This window comes from Anomalospiza imberbis, chromosome 11, assembly GCF_031753505.1.
Source record: "Anomalospiza imberbis isolate Cuckoo-Finch-1a 21T00152 chromosome 11, ASM3175350v1, whole genome shotgun sequence".
NCBI classification, from domain to species: Eukaryota; Metazoa; Chordata; class Aves; order Passeriformes; family Viduidae; genus Anomalospiza; species Anomalospiza imberbis.
Window position 1 is genome coordinate 6,533,930 of NC_089691.1, and position 18,706 is coordinate 6,552,635.

The window sequence follows — 18,706 nt, forward strand, 5'->3', positions numbered from 1 at the left end:
TTGTCCCCATATATTTCAACTTTCCTTCATACTGAAACTATTTGCTTTTGTGCTCTTCAACAGTATCATTCAGAAACAGGCAATTCTCAAAAGTCTTTTCTCCATATCAGTTTACCTATCTCTATTTGATCTTTCCTGACACCTTCCTTACTGAATTCACCATCTTTACAATAACATTTTCTGTGTTGCCTTCTTGATGTTACTCTCAACTCGATCACTCCATGATCATTCATCCCAAGGTATGCCTCACAATGGGGTATAATCACTGGCTATAATCCAAAATAGATCAATGATCACATAATTGTCTAGTAACTTCCACTCAGCAAACAAACTGAGATATAAAAGATGAGTCACAAAGTTGCTAGACTAGTGGCTTTTGCATGCAAGAAAAAAAGAAATCCCAAATACTTTAAAACAGACAAATAAACTTTAATCCATTTTTTATCAAAGCCTTCAAGTTCTATTTACTTACAAGTATTACTTATATTTGTCAGACTGAAAATGAAGTAACTTTTTCCTTGTGTTTACCTCTAGGTCTGACCCCTCTGATGGCTGTGTTGTTATTCCTGCTGTCCATAGCTCCCCACTGTCATCCTTTGTCTGCTCCTCCTTTGCTGACAACCATTAAACACAGGAACATTTTTGTATTCAGAACCTGGGAACCATCTCAAATGGTATTTCAGCTGCTGCTCCAACCTTCTGATTGCTAATCCATACCTGGTGCATGCTGTTACTACAGCCCTTGAAAAACATGGAACTTTCAGCAATTCTTCACTTAACCTCCCTGGGAAACAACTCTTGGCAGCAGGTTCAGGGAGGTTTGTAATCCAGCACATGTCCAAGGCCGTAAGGCTGAAAGCCACTCAGCCTCCAGTGTGAGCTGCTTGGGTAAGAAATTTATCAACCTCCCAACCATTTCAGAAGTCAATTTGTCCCTTTCATTTAGAGTGTAGTGTGCAGAAGCCTTGCTTGGGTTTTTTACCTTAATGTACTGTTTCCCGAGAGGAAAGAAAATGTTTTAAAGTAGATGTAGAAACATCATTCTGAATTTGTAGCAATGTGTTTGTCTGTTTCCTGGTTTCTTCTCCAAAACAGAGCTCAGCCTCATTACACATTTCTTCCCCAGCACTCTTTGGGATGTAAGAAAATGTAAAAATTATGCTGTTTTCACTATAGCAGACCACTGATGCTTAACACAAAGAGATAAGTAATAACAACTGTTTGCACAAAAACGCATTGCTATATATATTTAAATATGCCTGAACCACTCTTTGTGCCTTTTCTCATTATAACTATTATTTCCTTTTTTTTTTTTAACACTGGCAAAACCCTTTCCTTAAGGCTCCCCACTCAGTGTTTACATAGAAACTGCAGCCCAAAAAAATTCATCTTCTTTCAAATCAATTTCTGCTGGCAGCAGCTTGTCCACCTGTCCCTTCCTCTTCCTGGCAGCTTTTCTCATCTAAATTATTTAATATTTTACTGCTTTGCAGTAGGAACTAGTTGGGTGTATTTTTTCTGTTTAGTTTTCCATTTTCACCTTTTCCTCATAACAGCTATTTTCTGGTAATTCTCTCAAGAGAGGAATCACAGGCACATCCTAAACTACATCCATTGGAGTGTCCAAAGAGCTGCAGAGATGGGAAGGGTCTGGAGAAACCTTGTGAGGAGGAGCTGAGGGTCCTTGGTTTGTTCAGCCTGGAGGAGACTGAGGGGAGACCTCAGTGGGGCCTTCAGCATCCTCCCGAAGGGCAGGGGAGGGGAGGGCACCAAGCTCTGCTCTCTGTGCCCTGGGACGGCAGGGAGGGGCTGGAGATGTGTCAGGGGAGGCTGAAGCTGGATATCAGGAAATACCACCAAGTCATCAGAGCTTTCTAATACAGACAAATTTTAGTGGGATGTTCTCTGAAAAGATACAAAACCGTTCTCACTCACTCGGAGCTTTCTTCCAAACACAGGATAGAATATTCTGTGGCTCTTCCCTCACTTTGCAACACATCTAAATCTAATTGCTGAAAACTAGGAGAGTTTTGACTATGGCAGCAAGTGACTGTCAGGACACGCTTTTACCAAAACCCAGAACATTGCACAAGCATGGTGATCTTCAGATCAGACCAAGCTGCATTTGCTGAACTTCCAAGACACAAAATAAATGCTGCAATGCTCTTCTACATACTCTGATGTTTTCAAAACCCATGCTTGTAAGAGAAAAGGCCAGCCCATCTCATGTTTGCTAACACTGGTACCAATTATTTCAATAAACTGAGAGCACAGACATAGGGATGAATGTTCAAGAGTTTATGTTGAGAGCAATACCGTGACCAAAAAAAAAGTTATTTTGTGACAGGAAGGCAAGGAGTGGAGGAAAGTTACAGAGGCACACAGCAGGCCCTTCTCAAACCAGCCCCTCAGCCTGGCCCTGTCATTATTTGTGCTTCTTAACCAACAGCCCTAAGGAGGAAGCTACGAGACACCAAGACCTTCTGTAATGTCTGGAGGCAAAGTCAGAAAACTAAAAAATTCAACCATTCTGTGCTGTTAATGCTTCACTAAATTTCCTACGCAAAGACCAGTACTTCTGATATTCCCACATAAGGATTGCAGGGCCAGCAACTCATGATCTACAGCTCTGTCCTTCCAGCTGGCCCACAAGAACACACCACGTGTTTATCTCCAATGTATCTGCTCTGTTCACAACTCATTTCCTAGGAAGCTTTTTAGCTGTTTGATAAATTCCTACCTGATCTGTTTGCCTTCCCGGACATCATACAAAGAAAAAAAGACATCTGTGTCCTCTCCAATGGTGTTGTAGGTGAAGCTCTTCAGGCTGAGGAAGAAGTGATGAGGCACTGGCATCCGACAGGCTTCCCCGTGCCGCTGACGGATGGTGTCCACCTGAGTCAAACCAGGGAAAACCATTGGCACTTCTTCAAAGAAAGGACACCTGACCAACTTGAGCATTTTAACAGAGATCCTGCTCTCCTCTCGCCCTCAAGTAAAAGCTTAATCTCTAATTTATTCTGCCTCAGAGATAGGTGCTAGATTAAGCTTTCTGCCTCTATTTTTACCGCTTCTAAATTGAATAGATTGATGAAACTGTGATCACCAAGTAGATACAAAACAAATAGTTTATGCACTGGAAATCTGATTTTATCATGTAAACCAAGTCAATCCTATTTCTCAAATTTTGCTTTGATTCTGGAACTGAAAATGAATTATAAGATGGTACTGGAGTGAGTCTTGATGATTTCCATTTAAAGCAGATGGACTTCAAAGCACTGTTAGTAACTTTGTTACATTATTTCTTTTGAGCAGCTGCAATTCACTTATAGAGGTCATTTCTGCAGCCAGTAGGACCAGGGCAGTGACTGTCCCCCTGTATGGGCACTGCTGAGGCCACACTTCAAATCCTGGGCTTCGAACCACTCACTCCAAAGAACTGAGGTGATGGAGCCTCTCCAGAGAAGGGAACGGAGCTGGGGAAGGGTCTGGAGCACAAGTCAGATGAGGAGCAGCTGAGGGAGCAGAGGGGGCTCAGCCTGGAGAAAAGGAGGCTCAGGACTGACCTTATTGCCCTGTCCAACTCCCTGAGAGGAGGCTGTAGCCAGGTGGGGGCTGGTCTCTTCTCTCAAGGAACAAGTTGTATCAGGGAGGTTTAGATTGGATATTAGGGAAAAATTCAACACTGAAAGGGTTGTCAAGCACTGGAACAGGCTGCCCAGGGAAGTGGTGGAGTCACCATCCTTGGAGGGATTTAAAAGATGTGTAGATGTGGCACTCAGGGACAGTTGTACTTGACACAGGTGATGCCCCATCTCAAATCCTGTGTTCAGTTTTGGGCCCCGCACTACTGGATCAGCTATTAGGGAAAATTTTGTCACCTAAAGCATGGTCAAGCCTTAGAACAGAGCAGTGGTGGAGTCCCCACCCCTGGATTTAAAAGACCTGCAGCAGTGCTGGGGGAACATTTGGACTTAATCTTAAGGGCATTTTCCATTCAAAAACAATCCATGACTTAGAACCAGGCTTAACAGACCAGTTTGTCCTGCAGGTATAAAAAAAACTTAACAAGGGTTGATAACATGAGCAACCAATCAAGCCAAATGGTAGAAAGGTTTACATTTTGGCTCAACATATCAAGACCTATTTACAGCAGTGAATGCTGGGGTGGCCAAAGAAAAAAAAGAGTATAACCACATATAGGCTTTCAGTTTTTACAACCCTTTACATCCATTCGTGCTGATTTTAATAAACAGGTTGCATGAATATCCTAAATTCCCTATGCTCATCTCCTCTGAATGCATAGACAGGTACAGTCTAACAAAAAAAAAAATCTTAAATTTCCAGACTTACAATTCAGATTTGCACTGGTTTAAAAGGAATTTTGTTCTGGACTTTAAATTAAAGCCAAGGAAATCCTCATTCTTTAAAGACAGGTACCCATGGAAGCACAGATCTCTGTAAAGATCAAAGCCAGGTTCCATGACCAGGACTGGATTATACCAGTACAGAAAGGCTGTGTGAAACAGAAGCCACTAAGCCACGTGTTAGCAGGTAGACAGACGAGTCACAGGGGCAGAGTGAGGCTTTTGATCTCACTACACAATTGTATCTTTTAAGAACAACAGTTACAAGCTCAGGACAAGAGACCTAAATGGAATTTGAAGAAGGACCTTGGTGACTTGAATACTTGGGAATCTTCTGAGGAAGTGTTCTGTGGGTCAGGACTTACCCAGTAATCTCCATCATACCTTTACCTACATTACCAAGAACTTAAAGACAATAAAAAATTCAAATGTGGATGGTATTTACCTGTGATGTGCTCTGCTGGACACTGTGTCTACTTGACAAATGCTGTGGAGATACAAAATAGTAAAATTTAAACCTTTTTGAAAGTAAGAAATATTTACACCATATACATGTACCATTAGAACAGTAATTCTAAAATATGACTTTCAAAATGATTACAACTTTTCATGCCTTTTTTTCAGTGTATCATCACTCACAAGACCACTTGCCTTCCTTAAGGCTTTTCTCAGTTAAGCTGTTTCTTTACCTGTTTGAATTTACAGGGAGTATTTACCTTAGCTTTTAAAGTAAATGGCTATCACAAGTTAGACAGAAATTAAAAAAGAAATGTTATTACAGTGTTGGAAAATTTAATTATTCTGTATAACCTGTGTCTTCTTCTGCTAAATGGGAAGATACCTCACCACTAATCCTCATCTCCTGGTATGTTGTCTGTGGAAAGATGCATTTGTTAAAAAACAGAGGCATCTAGAAAGAAAGATGGATTATAGACATTGCTAAAACTTTTTGCTCTAATAAAAAAATGAAATCCTGAAAATTGGTTAAAGACTTCCACAATTTCATCTGCCCAATACCTGTAAAGAAGAATCAGTATAAAGAGCTACATGTCTAAAAACTCAGAGGATGATGCTGTTTTTAAAGCCTTTTATGCTAGAAGATGTTATAATCAGAAAATGGACTGCAAGATTCACTGAAGCCATTTAATCTCCAAAGGGAGATTTAAATACTAATCTAAATTGAAAAGGTTTCAGAGAGCTTTAAAAAAAAACATCATTAATGATTCTGCCATGCCTTTCCCCGCACATCATCTTAATATTAGCATTTTAAACCAAAATATTAACATTGACACTGCCACACATTATTAAATCCTCTCTTCATTTGCCCCACCTCCCTCCCTCTATTATAAACCCAACAACTTATTCTGATCAAACATTTACACTCTATATCAGAATTAGCAGATCTGTTGACAAACATGAAGCTTCAAAGGAGGTGAAAGTAAAAGATTGTCCACAAAATGCATTTGGCAATATTCTTAAACTACAACGCTGTTGTGTTCACACAGAACACAAAAAAGACTTTCTACCACAAAAGAGAGATATTCTTCAAAATGAGAATAAACCAAGGAGATGCTGGGTACTGGGGGAGCTGGCAGAAGCGCTCACTGAGCCACTTTCAATCCCTTGCCAGCAGTGGGCCCAGCTGGCCAAGGACACCCCTGTATTTGACACAGGTGCTGCCCCATCGCAAATCCTGTGTTCAATTTTGGGCCCCTCACTACTGGATCATCTATTAGGGAAAATTTTGTCACCTAAAGCATGGTCAAGCCTTAGAATAGGGCAGGGGTGGAGACCCCACCCCTGGATTTAAAAGACCTGTAGCTATGTCACTTAGGGACAGGGGTTGGTGGGGCTGTGGCAGCGCTGGGGGAATGGTTGAGCTCAATGATCTTAAAGGTCTCCTCCAACCTAAACAATTCTGTGATTCTGCGTGGCATATTTTGACATCTGTTTACATTCACAGTTATAAAAATGTCCTCTTTCACATTCTCAGTAGAAAAATAATGATCTCCAGCTCCATTGTTTGTCTAACTATTGCATCATCTTCTGAATGTTAAAAGCCTTCAAGTTGGCTGAGTTGCCTATTCATCTTTTTGTCACCTGCAACCACTCAGAATTAGCTGGCACAGAAAATACCAGTTATTTAAGCTATTCAAGATGTCCTGACTGCTTTTGATTAAATTAATCTCTAAATCCAAGTAAGAAAGTGAGACACTCAGGCAACACAAATATGAGAGGTGGTCTGAAGAGATTCATCAGCAAACACTGCTGCTTACAGAGTGTACACTGAGGTAAACCTATGACAATAGGTGGTAAAATCCTCAGGTTTTAAATTTTTCCATAATTAAAGATTAGATTTGACTAACTCTGCTTTCACGCTTCAGGACCATGTTATTACAATACAATCACTGACTGAGTTAATTTATGTGCCCTTGCCTCTGGCCAGGCAAAGTGCCCAGAGGGTACATGCCATTTTTGGGTACTTGGATGGGAGGGTGACTGAAAATAACCAACATGGATTTATCAGGGGTACATTATGCTGGATCAAGTGATTCCCCTGAGGTAAAATAACCAAATCAGTAGATGAGGGAAGATTAGTGGCTGCTGGGTTTCCTTAGCTCAGCAAGGCCCTCAGCACAGTCTCCCACAGCATTCCTGTACCCAACTATAAACCTACACCTTCATGGACAGACCCATTATTTGTTAAAAAAATCCAACAATCAGTAGGATTTTCAGGCTCCAAAGCTGGAGGGCTGATGGTGTGCATTCTTCAGGGGTCTGTCCTGAAACCTATGTGGTCTTAAATTTCCAGATGATCCTAAATTGGGGGCAGCAGACTGGCAGGGTCCTACTAAAGCAAGTCAAACATAAGTCAGGGGAGCATTCAGGCAGCAGAGACATTTAACAATTTAGCAATTGTTTCTGTTACCAGGAATGGAGCCAGTAGACTGAGAATAACATTCATTCCTTTCCTCAGCACTGAGTAAACTACAGCTGAAGTACTGCATTCAGCAAAGGCCAGTGAAGCAGCACAGGTGTTTGAGGAGGATGCAGGGAATGCATCACCTGAGTCTGGAGAGGAGAAAGTCTGTAGGTGACCTGTGGCAGCCTTCCTGTGACCATGAAGCTCACAGCACGGAGACGCAGCCAGGCTCTCCACAGAGCTGCACAGCAGATTGGCCAAAACACTGTGGTCATCAACTGCAACATGGGGCATCCCAACCTTCCAACAAGGCAAAATGTAACTCCATCAGGGCAGCCACTACAGCATTCAGTCCTTTCCTTCGAAGAATTTCAACATCCAACTGGACAAAGCACTGAGCAGCCTGGGCTGAATTCAGTACTGATCTTGCTTTGAGAGCAGAAAGTTTGCCTAGACCTCCCTGAGGCCCCTTCCAACCTGAAAAGCCTTCCCAAGTGATATAAAAACAGGACTGTTAAGAAACTATCCATCTTCATTCAAAAAAACCCAAAAAAACAAAAAAAAAAAAAAAAAAAAAAAAAAAAAAAAACCCAAAAAAACAGTTTTACCTTTATTTTTCCCAAAAGACAGTTGTCTGCAACGACTGTGCAAACTTTAATGGCTACAATCTTCAGTATATCTTTCCTCATCAAAGTGTTTTCTGATGTTTAAATTGATTCTTTGCTATTGTAACCCAGGCCTATTGATTCTTTTCTTATCCATCATTAGGATGAAAAGATTAATTAATTCAGCTTGTGATTCCATTATAACCTCAAATCTCCTCTACACAACCACCTAAGCTTGTAGTGTCCCAATCTGTACTTCAGAGCCAACAACTGACTGCAGGAGTTAAAACCTTACATTTATGATTCTCCCTGGTATACTACATTTTCCAGATAATTTCTTAAATTTCTATCTATTATTTGGAATTCTGATCCTTCCCTCCACTGAACGAATCAGAAATACTATTTCCAACTTTGTGGATTTTGTATATTTAGTAAGCAGACTCCTTATTTCAGCATCTAGTCCTTAATTACACTTGAAGTACTACAAAACAGAGGATGACCCCAAGAAATTCAGCTAATTCATCCTTCCTCCTATTTAATCAAATTATTGACAACCGTTCAATTTTTTTCTTTTTGTATGGGTTTTCTAATTAGCTCTGTGTTTACATTACAGTAATTTCATCTGGAACTAATGACCTTTGGAGAATTTAAATTAAAACAAACATTTAAAACCTTTACCAAAATCTAAATATGGCATCAGCTGCTTCTCCTCTAGCCACTAGACTTATCTATGTTCTGGAACTTTCAAAAATTGCTTATTCTGGACAAGTTCACACTCACTATTACTCATGTCCTTGCTGCAAGTAATGATATTATTATTATTATTATTATTATTATTATTATTATTATTATTATTATTATTATTATTATTATTATTTCCCAGCATTTTTTACAGGGAGAGAAAAATTACTAGCTCTTCCTCCATGACCTCTTCTTAAGGTGTGAAATTGGCTTGCCCTTTGCTGGTATTCTGGAACCTCATCCATCTTCTCAATGATAATCACTGACATGTCTGATATGGCTTCTCCAAAGATCCCAACTGGAATGTATCTAGCTCCAAATCCCCTGGAACTGAAAACTTCCTGAGAAAGTTACCACCTTACCAGAGTTCAGTGGGGCAAGAAGGACATTAAGTGCCACATGATTTTTTTGCATCATGTGCCAGTTGGTTTTTCCCAGTATAAAAACTTTCTTTTAGCTTCTCAGTTAGTACCAGGTTATTTATATAAAACTGTTCCTTGATACAACTGACCACATATGCTCGTTATATTTGAATTTGTGCACTGCCTTTCTAATTTTTCTATTTACCCACTTGTACTATTCTATTATACTTCTCTATAATTCTGTTCTTGTAAACTGGCTCTTGGTAATCTCAATTTCCCTTTCACTCTAATGCCTGGAGGAAATGAAGAATTCTTAATTTATCCAACTTGGCCTGTTAGCGAGCATCTTGTGGTTTTGCTCTTAATTTACTGAAAGAACTATCAATTCTCCTTACCTCCATTTTCTCATCCAACCTCTTTCTCATGATCTATCAAAATCAGTTTTCAGTGCTGTTCCTCCTCATTCCTTCCCTGACAATGCCTGGTGAGTGAATCCCCTCATTCCCAAGTCAGTCTTAAACTGCTTTCTGTCTTCATATTCTCAGCTGACTGTTTACTGGGCTTTAGAACCCAATGTACACAAACCTGTTCTCTGTCAATCTGCTTTGTTTTACAAAGAACAACCAAGAAAATCACCACAAAGATTTCACGATCTTTTGTCCAATTTGTGTCCAGTTGTTTTCCTTATCCAGAAGAGTACTGAGTAAGTGAATTCTTATTTTCTTGACTATTCATCACTACCAATCACATTTACCATTTGAATAAGGAATAAACAGTTCTGAGGTGATGCAGCATTAATTTGAAACTATTTATTTAAGAACTCTATTTATTTTTAAATTAGGAACTCTGGTGAACTCATGGCGTTTCTCTCACACAGTTGCAAGAAATGCCTAAGCTGCAGCAGTTACACAGCCAGCAGCTGTGCCTTTCATGCACCTCCTGAACTTGTCTTGAAGACACATACCCACTTCAATAACTTTACAGAAAAGCTAAATGTAATTAATCACCAGCTTTGAATATTTCTGATTTGTGAAACCACTTCAGATATTTGTGTCTTGTAACCCTTCCACTAAAATATGCCATCCAAGTGTTCCTGACGTCCTGCAGGACGTTGTGTTCCTAAATGACAACTTCAGTCCAGTGGCAACTCCAGCGCTGAGCTCTGTGGCAGAATTCTGAGAACATGTTTTCCCACCATTCAAAAGTAATATGTATTTCTAAAAAGTGTTCTGTCATATTGGTTAAAGTCACAAACATTGTTATAGGGAAAGGGTAATTTGCTTTCCTTCAGGAGCAAAGCAACAATTCCTGACAAGTGCTGTGCATCCTGCAGCCACTGGCATTTAGCTTCAGAATGAGAAACATGGAGAAGCAGGATGTGCAAGGCCTCAGAGCACAATAGCTCTGCCAAAGAGATGAATTACAGCATCACCCAGCAGCCACACACTTAGCAATGAAACATGAGAGCTAAAAGAGAGGCTCAAATGTAGCAACTTACAATTTATCATCAACAAGAGCAGTGCTAAGCCTAATGACTGAGTAAAAAGGGCTTGAGTCTCTGTTGTCACAGAGAGAAAAATCGGATGTTTTACCTCACCCATTGCTCTGCTAATGAGTGTTTTCTATGTTACATTTAACATCCTACAATCCTGAAAATATAAGAAAGTAATTTGGCTCTCACAACTATTCCTGCAAGATTATTTTACAGTGTAAAACCTCACTGCTCATTTGAGAATCCATAAAGTATTTAGCCACAAGTAAGGAGGATTCTCTCCCTGGGTTTTTGTTAAACGACAAAAACAATAGCCAAACCGCATTAAAAATAACCCTAAAACAACCTAAGTCACCAACATACCTTTCCTTCATTTTTTACAAGATTTAAGGTAAAAAAGAACAGCTTTTCAGCTGCTTTGGTTCCTGAAATTGCCTCCTGACTGTGAAGAGATGCGATTAGGCAGCACTGTCCTCTTGCATCGACAGACTCCAGCAGCAGTGAAGTGTGAAGTGAGTAATGGTGCTGTCCTGAGCCCTCCCAGGATGGAGCAGCACAGAGACAGTCACAGGACCAAGGGGTGACATAATCAGGCTGCTCTGGCAATAAATATTGCCTATTTGCAGTACTCCAAGTATTCAGAGTAAAAAATGTGCAGAATAAACCTCAGAGCAATAAACCAATCCTTAGTTAGTGACTGATCTCAAAGCCTGAGTCTTCACTGATGGAATTTGCTACCGAGTAATTTCCACGCCGTACTGAAGGAAAACCCTGCTGCACTGGCACTATGGACCATGGCAAATTAGGAACAAACTTTAAAAATCAGCACTATAGACTGGTGTACTTTCATATTTCTTATGCAATAATTCTTACTTCTTTCCATGAAATCCACTGTTACACGGTGCAAATAATCCAAAGCAGCGACAGTATCCAGCTTGTTTACAAAACATGCCTTTGGTTTAAAGAAAAGTCACATCTTGCACACCAAACCCATCACCAAGCCATGGATCTCTCTGCCCCTGATCTTAACTGGCTGAAAATCAGAACTGTTTTGAAAGAGGAAATTAAAAGCTTCCTAGAAGTAGAGTGACACTGTAACAACATTATGTAGAAAACAACTATTTTCTTCGGAAGATATTAAGTGAAGAAGTTGTACAAAATAATTGCTGAAGGTTTTTTAACTGGGTTTTTTTTAAGATACAACAGCAACTGAGGAAGGGCTTTCATTCACTTTCCTGAATTTTACATGCTGTTTCTCCCTCTACAGTTACATCACAATCCAAACCAAAATTATCTGTATTAGTCTTACTAACAGAGAATCCAAACACAGTTATGTTGTAAAATGCATGAGTGGCTTTACAGTTCACTAACAGCACAATTCACATTTCCAAAACAACAACTTCATCATGTACAAGCAGGACTGTACAAATGACTAATAATGACAGCATTTGGAACTCACTCCAGTGAAGGAATTGTACTACTTCACCTGAAAATCCAAATATTCTTATTCAAATGCACTCCATGCTTTCTGAGGAGCACTGACATTCAAGGATTAGTTTTGCTTAAATTAACTTATGCATTGGTCTCCCTCCTCTCTCCCCTTCTTTTGTGAGCTCAAAAAGTCTTTGCAACAAGGCAAAGATGTTTCTTATCTATGCAACCACAAACCCAGACTTTTCACTTAGGTATTCTGCATCTGCAATCTGCTCAAATAATCAAATAATGGCTCTCACAGACTTTCTGCACTCAGAGAACCTTCCAAGAGTTAACACCACATTACTTTGTAAATTGAAATAAAAATGCATCAAAGCATGCCACTACTTAGGGTAGGAAAGACACTGTTCTGGTGGTCAGGGTGCAAATGAAGAAGACATTTAACTTACAACTGGAAACAGAAAAACATGTAAGAGTAAAGAATAAAAACATTTCCCTCCTTTCCCTCCCACAGTGAAAACTCAGAGGAATCTCCCATAGAATTTCTTACCATTTTATAAAGGTCTGAAACACTGATCTGATCTGAATCCACAACCTCAAAGTCCTTCCGTGGAACTAAGTCAAGGCCCAAATGTCTGCAAGAGAAGGAAGGAGCAGCGTCAGTGAGGCACATGAATGGCCACCAGCACCTCCTGCATGTGCCTCCTCCAGCGCAGGGACACAGAAATACTCAGCTATTCCAGTCTTACTGCAATTGTCAACCATTAAACAATTCTAAAGAAAATTTAATGCAAATATCAAAAAATCCCTCTACAAACTTGTTACTTTTTGTTCCCTGACTTCAGTGGAGCTCTGGCCATTAATGCAAGGGAAGCTTTTGGCCAATATGTTGGTGCAGTACTCAAAACAAGGTAATTTTGTACATGGAAATGTAGCAGGCAAATAAAGTTCATACTCTGTTTGCTGTTGAAGTATTTGAGTAAGATCTTCATTACATAATGAAGGAGTTCCATTAATAGTCCTGTTCAAATATGCCAACAGATTCCAGGCCTTGGGAAGCTGCTTTGATATTCCTGGTGTTCATAAAATTTCACCCCCGTGTAAACACAGTAATTTTTGTTAGTAATAAACAATAACTGCAATAACAATAATCTTAATCTGTATTTTAACATCCACAAAATGTTTTTAATTATTCTGAACAGAATTAATATGGCTCAAATCAAATATATAAACTGATGGAAAAAAAAATACCAGTGCAAAGATGACTAGTTAAGGAATTCAGCTGTAGAGAAGGCAGCTCAGGTCACAGCTTCACAGGAGTAGCAGACAGAATAAGATATTCTTTACCCAGACAGAGAAATGCAAACTGTTAATGAATAATTAGTAACTGTAGACTGCAGAACAAGACAACCTTAAAGGTGACAAACCCCAAGTTTTGCTCCATAGATCTTCAGTTTCTCAGGCACAAAGAGTTCTGAGCATTAGAATAAAAAGCTACACTAAACACACATTAGGAGTACATTTTTTAAAAACCCAACACATTAATTAACCATTTTCCTGCTTTTGCCTTATATAACTTTGATACTTCACTTCCAGACATTTTATGTTGAAATTCTCAACAGTCTTAAAGAAAAAAACCAAGCAGAAGAGGTGCCCTCACGAAGTACTGTGGCACTCCTGTCACAAACTATAAAAGAAAAGCAGAAGCCGATTTAATTTTGTAATCAGAGAGGGAAACATTCTGCACAGACTTGTTCCTGATGGCAAATGAAAAATTTTATTGAGAAAAACCTCTCTGGTACTGTAGAGTAATTGTGTGGAGCAATAACAGAAGGCTCCAGGCAATCCAGTGTCTCTTTCTGAGCAATTGGCTTGAAACAACAGCTGGGGAGAACCAGTGGTTTGGAGGAAGCTCAGCTACCTTTGCTCACCACGGTGCTTTTAAACACTACCCACAAGTTTCCAAACTTCATAATTCTTTTTTTTGAATCTTTGCCTAAGCAGGTTTTCCTTCTTTATTTATATCCCTAAACCATCACATCTCCAAAATGCAGCTCAGCCCTGTTCACTTGCCCTGGCAGCACTGGATGGTCATTGAAACCCCCTGCTGACCAACTGGAATTTCCACATTCTCAGTTCTTTGCTCAAATCAATTATCTTTTCATTGGAAAAAAGGGAGCAGCTTTCCTTCTCCAATGCAGTTTCATGTCAAATACCAAATTCTAATGCTACATTGTAAAAGTCATGGTTTCACACTTTGTTTGATTAAACCTATCAAACACAAGTTATCTGTGGCCCAGGACCAGTATCTGAAAACTGCAGCTGCAACGATGAAAATGACTGCATCTGTTTACCAAATGAAAAAGATTAAAATAAGGACACACTAGATAATCCTTACCTGCAGCTGCCAGTTGAGCCTACTTATCACAGAAAGTAAAAAAATATAATAAAAAAAGGTAAAATCAGTTAGAGATAATTGCAAAGGTTTTTTTTTGTAAATGTTAATGCTCATCAAATTCATTCACAGAAGCTTTCCTGAATGTGAGTTTCTAAACAACCTCCAAAACACCCTGTCACTCACATGTGTGCACACTCCCACCCCTAAAGTACACCGATAAAGGGATTTCCCCTCAGCACAGAGATATGAACAGATTATTCCCTAGGAACATTTTCAAAGCCATTGTGTGCGCACTGCAGTTCCAGGGCAGTCACAGAGCTCTACTAAAGTTGCCCAGGAAAACCTGGCCAAGCCAGTCCCAGCCTGACAAGGTTCTGTTCACATCATTTCAGCTCTCTGGAGAGCTGGGGTGAAGCAGTGCCTGCACTCATTACTCAGAACATGACAAAAGTATTATCTTCTGCTTAATAATGTTCAACACAACTGCAGCAGCATCCCTCTGAAACTTATCTAATAGCCTATTTTTAGTTAAATCCCTTAACACCGTGGATTTTCAACCCAGAAGATTCTCATTCTCTAATACTATGTTAATCCTGCACAACACTTGCTCCCAGCAAATAAGGGTGTCTTGGCTGGAGCACAAACATGCAGCCAGGTACTGTGCAGGTGGAAGTTCAGGTTTGTACACTCCATTTGTATCAATTATTTTTTTTGTCTGTGAAGGACTGACCACATAATGCTTGAGATGGCAATGACAGTGAGTGGCCCACTTTGCCTCTCTATTATCAAACACTAAGGGAACAGAAGAGCCCCAGCTACCGGGCAGTATTTCTCCAAAAGAGAACATGCATAAAAATTACATAATTTGCTGGTTTGTTTATTTGACAGTTCCTATCTCCACAATCCTTTCTTTTACAAGCTAATTCTTGTGCTCTTTTATTCTGCCTTCACACTGAACTGCCCTTCAAAAATATTTCCCAAGTATACCTACAAAATATCCCCAAGCCTACCAATTACCTCTTGATTGCACCTGTTTGGGAAACCTCCAGCTGGCATTTAGACATTCTTCCTCATCTACATAAAAGTCTTCACGATTTTCCTTTCTTTGGGGGATAAAAATTTGAAAAATCCACCACCTAAAATCTCTAGATAATTTTCTCTCAAGTCATATGAAATCAAACCAACTGACAAAAATACAGGGCTTTTTAATAGTGAAAGGGATGAACACACAACTCAAGGTTGCCTGGGCTTCTAGAAAAAATCAGTTTAGGTTTAATGGTGATTTTGAGGAATAGTCCTAATTTCTAGTACGTTCACTTATTTACAATACAAACACTACAGCATTTAGAATTCATAAAACCACAAGTCAGCACAACTCTTCCTAAAAGAACCTTGAAGAAATATGGAAATATGCCATTTGATATTTAAAAAAAAAAAAGGGAAAAAAAAATCTTTCAGATGAAACTCAGTCCTCAAGAACAAATTGGGAGAGCTCATCACATCTCTGGAGGGTGCAAGATCTCATCCCCTTTGCTCCAAAAACATACACTTTACCTCAACCTTTTCAGCTTTAATTTTGCAGCTACCACTTTTTTTTTTTATTCCTTCTCTCAGTATATATCAAAGCCTTACTTAATATCATTTGTATTTCTCTCACACAAACAAAGATGGTGAAGGGAAAGAAAATGATGCTAGCAGTGATTCACATAAACTATGTACAGACTTTAAAATAGACTTTGATGGAAATACAATACAGAAATCCACAGAAATTAAATACATTAAAAAAACATGTTTGTCAAAATGAGACTCTGCTAACACAACCCAATAGTTTTCTTTGACAGAGTTAAGTTGTACGAAAAACTGCAGGGGCTGCAATCTACAAAAAATTAGTAAAGTACTGATGTAATGCTACACAGGAAATTATTTCTTAAAATGAAGATGATGTGATGAAGGTAAATAATCTTAGTTAGGAACTGATAAAAGGGAATTGCTGCAAATACTTCTGAGCATGGCAGTATCAGGCTACAGAGAGAGGTTATTCAGGTTTTCCTCAAAGACTGACTTTCAGCAAAGTTCCTTAGACCTTTAATCCCAAATCAATCATTACTCCAAGCACATTCAGGAGAGGGAAAGATGCTGGACATTCAGACAGAAATGGCAGCTGCAATTCTTAAAGGCATTTCTTCATGGTTGCTTAAGTTGGTCACTCCTATTTTGATCTCCTTTGATGTCATGACAGCTACTGCAATAAAACTGCCTTTAATTCTCCAAACAGGTATCATCTGTACTTCTAATTCTTATCTCCAGATGCATTTTACTAACTTTAAGCTAATTGTTACAACACCACCAAAAAGTCATTCTTATTCCTTTCATGTCAAGAAAATATGACAAGAGGATAAATCACTCCAAGCCCCAAAATAATCTAAGAGTGTGAGCACTGAAATTCAGGGCTTTTTGAAATTCAAGACTGTGCTGATTTCATTAGATCACACAATTCCTGCCCTCCACAGTTATGGATGTCAGTAGTCAGTAGGTACTAACCAGCTGCTACAGGCTGTTCAACTGCAATTCTGAGCTAGGAGAAAAACCATGACCTTAAAAGTGTGTTTCATTTTCTTTGTATGACAGTTTAAAAGATTTATTGCTAATATTTTGCCCTTTGTTTTTCTTCTTAAACACTCATTTGTACCTTTTGGCTACCTGTGGATCTTTCTTTGCAGAATTTATGGCAACTATTTGGAAAATTTCATTTAATGTAATGATTTTAATAACATTTTATGGGAAAAAAGAATAACCTTTGACTAAAGTAATAAAAGCCTACAAAGTCATCTTGTTTATGGTTTTTATCTGTCAAAAATATCAAGGTATTGGTGGTTCCCCCTCCTGACACTGTTTCTGACCCAAAACACAGAATATATGTTCCACATTTATAGGGAAGGAAGTGTCTTCCCTGAGTATGCAAGGAGACCTGGATGCTTTCTGGTAATCTCCTGACAGATGATACATTAATCTGAAAGAATCAGTCCTGAAGATCAGGTGAGGTGACCTCTGATTTTCAAGTTGAATTACTCTGAAGAAAGCTTCATCTGCCTTTCTGGCACACCAGGTATTGCACACACTGCTGCAATTAGCTTTTGGCACTGAAGCAGAGGCAGAGGATTCACATTTCAAATAGAAGCTCTGTCAGGCAGATTCCTTCATCTGTTTTTGATGCAAAAGTCTCCACAATGAAACAGCTCTTCAGCAGCAAAAAAGCTGCATTCTGGTTTCCCATTCTAAGCAACAGTAAAAGTTGAAAGACTTATCCATTCATGTAGAAGCAAAAACCTAAACAAAAATTTCAAAATCAAGTATCTGTTTTATTTGAAACATGATAGAAAACGAGATGAAGAACTGAAGATTCAACTTTACAATGTGACTTAAATGAGATGATAAATAGCAGACTTCAGCTTTATAACATTTCTTTCATGCTTTACAACTTTTTCCTTATTATTCACAGAGCACTGGACACCTCCAATAGCATTTCAGACTTCCATAGATCAGTATTATGGGCAATTGTATCAGAGTGAATCAGTGCTAGAAAGCAGAAGTATTTGCAGTATTTTGTATAAAACCCAGCAAGATAAGCAGGGAAGAAAACAGCAGATAAGATTTTGTCTGTGCAACAATACACAGAGAGATGCTTAAAAGTGCAAGTCTAAAATCAGCAAGGTGCTCATCTGAAGGTACCAAATTCTGATTGGGAAATACAAAAAACTCTGTAGCAGCAATATCAGCCCTGCATGTGTACAAGCCTAAGCTACCTGGGGGTAAGTGGATCGAAGAGGAAAGCAGGAATGAATGAATGAAAAACAGGTTGTGTCCAGGATCTTTCTTTTGTACGGGGGAGAAAGAATGTGTAAGCAGCAGAAAATGGAATGGCTATAGGAAGGGGCAATCAGTATTGTGTTAGAAAAATGATTAGCAACAATACAGGGCTTTAGCAGCAATTACTGTAAAATAATATTCCCACATTCTAATAGGCCAAACTACAGAGCAAAACTTCTTAGTATTTACAGTAAGCACACAAGACTAAGCAAATAGAAGGTTTGAAAACAATCTGAATGAGCTCTTCCACAAAAAAGGAAATGTGTAGCTATTCATTCAAGGAGGGTATCTGTCCCTTGATTTCCACCAGCTCCTAACAGGACACAAGGGACGACTTCCAGAGCCACTGCCAATGTATTTAAGGGAAAATTGTACCAGTTTAACAAAGTGAAAAAAATCAGTAATTGGTGATGACAAGAAGTATGAGCTTCATGTTTGCATCACTCCTTCTAAATAATAAAATTCATTAATGATCAAGGTCAGGATAAAAAGAGTCTCTCACTAAATAAGCAAACAT

The 18,706-nt window shown here is 39.1% G+C and overlaps 1 protein-coding gene across 8 annotated transcripts in view; it reads right to left on the minus strand.

Annotated features, from left to right (window-relative positions):
• Positions 1 to 18,706, minus strand: part of DOCK3 (dedicator of cytokinesis 3) — a 186,078-nt gene that overhangs the window by 105,204 nt on the left and 62,168 nt on the right. For all 8 annotated transcript variants that reach the window (XM_068201612.1, XM_068201611.1, XM_068201615.1 and 5 more), the window contains exons 7-9: positions 12,475 to 12,559; positions 4,813 to 4,854; positions 2,741 to 2,895 (exon numbers count right to left, since the gene is read on the minus strand). In XM_068201612.1, coding sequence (XP_068057713.1) covers positions 2,741 to 2,895; positions 4,813 to 4,854; positions 12,475 to 12,559 — 282 coding nt within the window. The remainder of the gene's footprint in view (positions 1 to 2,740; positions 2,896 to 4,812; positions 4,855 to 12,474; positions 12,560 to 18,706) is intronic.